Genomic DNA, 6,000 nt, shown 5'->3' on the forward strand with positions numbered 1-6,000 from the left:
CATGAAGATATACAGCACTGAATCTAACTATGTTTTAAAGAATCCTGATGTTTGCAACACAAAATGTACTGTAGGATTTGTTTTCAATATAACTTCCTTCAGGATCCTGTTTCTGACAAGAAAATACATCATTTTTTCATCTATGTATGTCACAAAGATTTCACTATCATCATTACTATTACTGCCATTATTATTATTATCATTGTTATGATTATTATTATCAGAAGGTGAAGAAAAAATAGGTTTGTCTTCTTTCATGATGTAGCCTCAGTTCAGCTAACAATGAATAGCTACAGAATGTAAGCTGAAGAGCTGTGGCCTTGCCTTTCCTGTAGAAACATAGGGCAAGGAATCATACCTTCTTGTGTAAGCATAGTGTGTATGTGTACTGTGATTTTCCTCTGAGACCAGAAATAGTCTACATTACATCCTGAGAGATAGGGAAGATCTGGTATGAAAACACATGAGTACTACTGCAACAGTACTGTAATAGCAACCCAGAGATTTAGTGGTAACCAAGTTCGACTATCAACCAAGAAATATGGGGTTTGAGTCCCTGTACTGGAGGTAACCATTTGAGCGTCTCTCTTCACACTGTAATCTATGTTTACCTAACAGAATATGTACAGGATATATATTGAAGAGCTGTCAGCTCACTACTGGATAGGAGTAAGAGGCAAACAATCATGTCCTTTTGTATTTACCTAGTAGCAGTATATAAATTTAAGTCAAGGATGTGCTGTCCTGCCTCCATATATACTTTTGTCCAACTTGGTGCACACAACACCTCTGCATCTAACTCATTACAAGTATCATTTCAAATAAGGTACTTGGGAAGCTAAATTCTTGGACATATTTAAGCATCATCTTTTCTGGTTATACTTGTGACATCTTGTTCTCCAATCATCCTTCATCAGAAGGCCCTTTCTGTTGACAGTTCAGTTTAGTTGCTCTTTGCAGATGATATTGTACCTGAGGCTGATTCAGAGAAAAGTGAGACTGCTGCCAAGGGAGTTTGAGTGTGAGGAAGGAGGATCTTAAAAGTGAAATGGAGAAAAACAATGAAGAATATGAGGACAGTAGACAGCACAAAGATTAATGTGATACTGAATGAGGAGTTGTTCAAGAAAGTAGTCTTCTTCAAGAATCTAATATGGTCACATGTTTCTATAGGTGGAGGAACACATGTAGGGAAGAAGCTTAGAATAAATGAAGGGTGAATATAGGGAAAAATTAATAATATTAAATAGTGATCACTTGAGATGAATGCAGAGTAGGTTGCATGAGGGAATAGTGACACCAACTGTTTCTTATTGGAATAAAGCATGGAACATGGGAAGAAGAGAAATGACATGAATGTACAATGAACTATGTTCTCCATTACGAAATGCTGAGAAATTAATGTTATAAACAAGAAAGGTTGACATTATCATCATTATTATTACTACCATTATGCAACCATGTATAAGCAGGAGCTTAACTGTACACAAATTATCATCAACTAAAAGATGGAAATGATGATGATGATGATCAATATGGCAGCTTCTATCCTTTGCAGTATGCACATGCATGATAAATATGATTTGTCTCTTCTTTTATCAATTTAGCATCATGTGCTTTTATTTAAGACTGAAGTTAAAGAGAAATCATTGCTGTCAATCAGTCATGAATATATTTATAATAATCTTATATATCCTAACTGTACTGGCACTACAATGCTGAATATCCTTACCTTTAAATGTAGCAATTCCATCAGCCTCTGTTAGTTGGTGACTCAGTCTGTCAACATCTTTTTGTTCCAGCTGTGGCCAGACTTGAGGATCAGTTCTTGTCTCAGGTGCCACAGAGGTTGAGTTATCACTAACATTCCTGCATCCATCATTATTCATGTGTTCAGTTATAACATCAGGCAGCTCTGTAGCCTCAGAACTTTGTGTGGATGAGGTAATATCAGTTATACCCCTTGAGTCTGAATATGTGGAAGATTCACTATGTTGGGCCTCTATGTTAACAAAATCTTCTGCTTGGATGAGCTCAAAAGTACCAGAACTTATTGACATGGAGTGCTTTCTATGTTCAGTATACAAAACTCCATCCATGATGACTCCCTCTGATGTCTCCTTAATTTTTGTAGAGGATTTGGGAGCATGGTGAGCATTTCCAGGAAGGTCATTAATGTCAGTAGAGGATGATTGTGAAGAGGCTGTGTACCTTCTAATTTTGGGAGAATTGTGAGCTGGGTTAGAAGAAAGGTCTGACCTATCATTGGTCAGAGAAGTATGTGGAACTGATATCTTCAGTAGCTTTGGTCTTCGTGTTACTTTACTTTTTTGTCTAAATTTATCTATACTTTCTAGTTCTGCTATAGCAGCCATTTCATCAAATTTTGCAATGGCTGAAAATACTTCTTTCTCTCTTGTATTTTTTGATGGCCCATTACCACCTCTGGATCTCTCAGGCTCTGGACTGGTGGTTTCTGGATGCACCTGCTCAAAAGCTCTTGTCCGTTCAAATAAACTACTATTAGATTTTCTGCGGCTGATAGCTGGCTTTTCTTTATTAGCATGCTGCAATTGCTCAAACTGGTTAAAAATACTAACTGCAGCCCGTACAGCTCCACTTGGCTTCATTACTTGAGGTTTACGGTAAGACTTGCTGGGAGAACTTTCCTGTATTCTATTCTCTGGATCACTAAATTCCATGCTTTGTGTGGAGCAGTCATTCACTTGTGATGTTACTTTGTTAAGTTCTTGAGTTTCTGAAACTAAATTCTTACTGACTCTAGTAATATCATTTCTAATCCTAGTTTTTTTTTCTTTATTTGGTACATATGCTCCCATAACATGCTCTTTATTTTTTTCTTGAAACTTGGCAAGTCTTGCTTTTCTTACAGCTTCCATATCTGGTTCTTTCTGTAAACCTTCATTTGTATGTGACTCATTGATAGTGAATGACAAAACCTGTTCAGAGCTTTCATATGTTTCCTGAGAAGTTTCATTTCCTGCAATGAAAGTGGATGGTGGTCCTGAGGCAGTGCCAAAAAATTTTATTTTGGGTTTTGCACCTTTATTTTCACCATCAGATTTCACTTGACTATGAGGTGCTATGGTCCCTGTCTCTTTTCCTGACTTCTGTGCATTTTTACTGCAAGTTTCTTTGTTAGCTGGGAGTCTATCTTTTGATGACTTTGTTGCAGGTTTTTCAGAATTGTTGCCTTTTACATGTTCATCAAATGTTCTAAAATATTTTTGCAGTTCTTTCTCCCAATTGATATCCTTTTTCTTTTTATCAACAGGGCAACTCTGTTCATTAGCCAATGGCTCCTCATTGCTTGGAAAAACTGCTCCTGCACCCTCTAACACTTCCCTTGGACATTCCCTATTACCATTACCATCTTCAAAGATTACAGTAACAGGACTCTCATTTGAAACACTTGCTTGTGGACTAACAAAATCTGATGTCAAGGATTTACCATCATCATCCACCCTCTTAGGGTTGGCAGGTCTGCGTGCCAAACAAGCTTCACACTGCAAACGCCATGGAAGATTGTTCAAGGTGCACATCTCACAAACCCACTTGAATTTGCGACTAGCCTCACCATTTACTGGAGATGGGGTTATTTCTGTATTTCCACAGTTATTCTGTTCAACAGCGCTGTGCCAAGCTTGAAAATTATTGGCTTCTCTTAAATGTAATACTTCCTCACGAATCTTCTCTGCTTTTGTTCGTTGTCTCTCCTGGAATTCTTTTTCTTCTTCCTCATTAATCTTTTCTATTTCCTGCCTGACATCTGCTAACTCTCTCATGATCTCCCGAGCATCAGAAGAATTCAACTGAAAATCACAATTTACTTCACTGTTAATCTCATCCTGGATACTCTCTCTCCTTCCCCTCCCAGTGACTGATGAGATTGGCAGGTCTTCATATATGTCATCAGCAGGAGTAGTGGCACTGGAGGTCATGGATTCTGAAGCCTCAATAATTGTTGAAACATCAGGTGAAAAGAAATTGTTCATTCGAAAACCAAAATTTTTGTTTGGCCTCCTAGGACTGCTTGGACTTTCAGCCATGTGGACATTTTCATCTTCTGTTCGTTCTTCATTCATATGTCCATTGGTTGATACTAGTTTCTTTGTCTCTCTAAAACTGAGAACTGAAGAACTTTTAATTTTGGGCTCAGCTGGACTTTGGGAATCTTTAGCTAGCTGATAAAATAATTCTGCATCTATGGTTGCTCGGTGCATTGGAGAATCCCTTGTCATAGATGTGGATGACTCAGGAGAAACTGGTACATTCTGAAATTTATCAACATCTGTGATAGATCTTCTGTTGCTAGTGACAGTAAAATTAATTTCCTGAGAATTGGACACTTCTACTGAAGACCTTACATTATAACTTGGATGGACTTTGGTTTGGGATGAATGTTGTAGGTTTTCTTTTTCCTCCATTCTCAGTGTTGTTTGTTTAGAATAGCTTTGAGGCAGTGTGAAATCATGGTCACTAAGACTAAGGTTATCATATAACCCAATTCCAGCATGTGTTATTTGCTCTCCCACTTCAGTATTCACACTTGCTGATGACTTTATTGTACCAGTACCAGATGAACTTAATGTACCCATATCTGAAACTCCACCCACAGATTTATCCTTTGGTTGTGGCAGAAAATCTGTTTGAGTTAGAAAGTGAGGTTCACTGTTTCTGTAAAATTTATTGTTATAAGTTTGCTTCTGTACTTGCTTGTTCTCCTGCTCTCTCTGCATCTGTTCTGATGCTGCTCTATCCAATTCACTGATACTTGCCAACAAAGAAACTTGGGATTTCCTTTTCTCTTTTTTCTCTTCTTTTGGAGTGTGAGGAGCCTGATTACATTTTCCATCAATCTTACCTTTTTTCAGGCTACCACCTAAACTTAGCTTTTGGCGTGCAAACTGTATTTCAGGCATCCAGGTGTCATATATAGTGTCAGTCTTTTCCTTATCTGGAACATTTTTATTGTCCTTATTCTTATTCTTTCTTTTGTACCAGGGACGAGGAGAGAGAGTCACCTTACCGTTGTCAGCAATTGCAGGACTAGATGAAGATTTTGTAATATCTTGCTTTAAAACTCCACTCTCTACTACCATTGATTCTGAGGAGTACTGACTGCTTGAGGGCCCGCTAGAAGTAACACTGCTACTCTGGGACTTCTGTGATTTGAGTGTTGTTGAGGCAGAAGAAAGAGACTGGGAAAGGGAACTGACATTAGAAACAGTACTTACTGGGCGATCAGTATTTTTAGAGCCAGAGGAAGCTGGAGATTTACCACTTTCTTTTGGTAATGATCTGCCAGGTTCTTTTTCACTGCTGTTGCCTGTGGGAACATGGCCTGGTGGCAGTGGAGCTCTTCTTTTAACTCTAGAATAGATTACACTCTCACTTTTGGATTTATGAAGTTTTCTTCCATTCAAGGCTTGATCAAGGGAAGTGGGGGAAGTGGGTTCAGGAGTTCTGACAGGCCTCAAATCTCTATTAGGTAAACTAGCACAACTTTTCTGTGACTTCAATGATTCTGAGTCACTTAGTTTTGGTGAGCTGGGTGGCTGGGGGGCTGGTCTCTTCTTCCTTGTCAAAGTTGCTCCTCTAGATCCAGGTCTTGATGATGTGTCTGAGCAAGCACTGATGACAGACAACCTCCGGCCATTTTCTTCATCATTGGAACTGGAGTTTCCCCTTCCAGAACTTTTGGAAAACAGTTTATACCTTCTAGTCATACCAAACTGACCTTGTTTTGAGTCAGTTTTGTTCTGAATATCAGCACTCCTACTTCTTATAACGGGGGAATAAGCACTGCTACTGATGGTGCTTGAGAGACTGTTTACACTCCCACTGCTTGTGTTGCTCATCCCATCAACAGATGTCGATAGTTTTTTTTTATTCCTAAACCATCGAAAAATGCCAAAAAATCCAGATTTTTCTTTCCGTTCAGAATAAGGGCTCTGAGATGATGAATATCTTCCAGGT

The 6,000-nt window shown here is 38.6% G+C and overlaps 1 protein-coding gene across 5 annotated transcripts in view; it reads right to left on the bottom strand.

Annotated features, from left to right (window-relative positions):
* Positions 1-6,000, bottom strand: part of LOC135103106 (uncharacterized) — a 35,661-nt gene that overhangs the window by 17,922 nt on the left and 11,739 nt on the right. For all 5 annotated transcript variants that reach the window (XM_064009149.1, XM_064009135.1, XM_064009143.1 and 2 more), the window contains one exon: positions 1,733-6,000. This exon is cut by the window's right edge and continues 581 nt beyond it. In XM_064009149.1, the coding sequence (XP_063865219.1) occupies positions 1,733-6,000 (4,268 nt within the window). The remainder of the gene's footprint in view (positions 1-1,732) is intronic.

Source organism: Scylla paramamosain, chromosome 1 (genome assembly GCF_035594125.1).
Source record: "Scylla paramamosain isolate STU-SP2022 chromosome 1, ASM3559412v1, whole genome shotgun sequence".
Taxonomy (NCBI): Eukaryota; Metazoa; Arthropoda; class Malacostraca; order Decapoda; family Portunidae; genus Scylla; species Scylla paramamosain.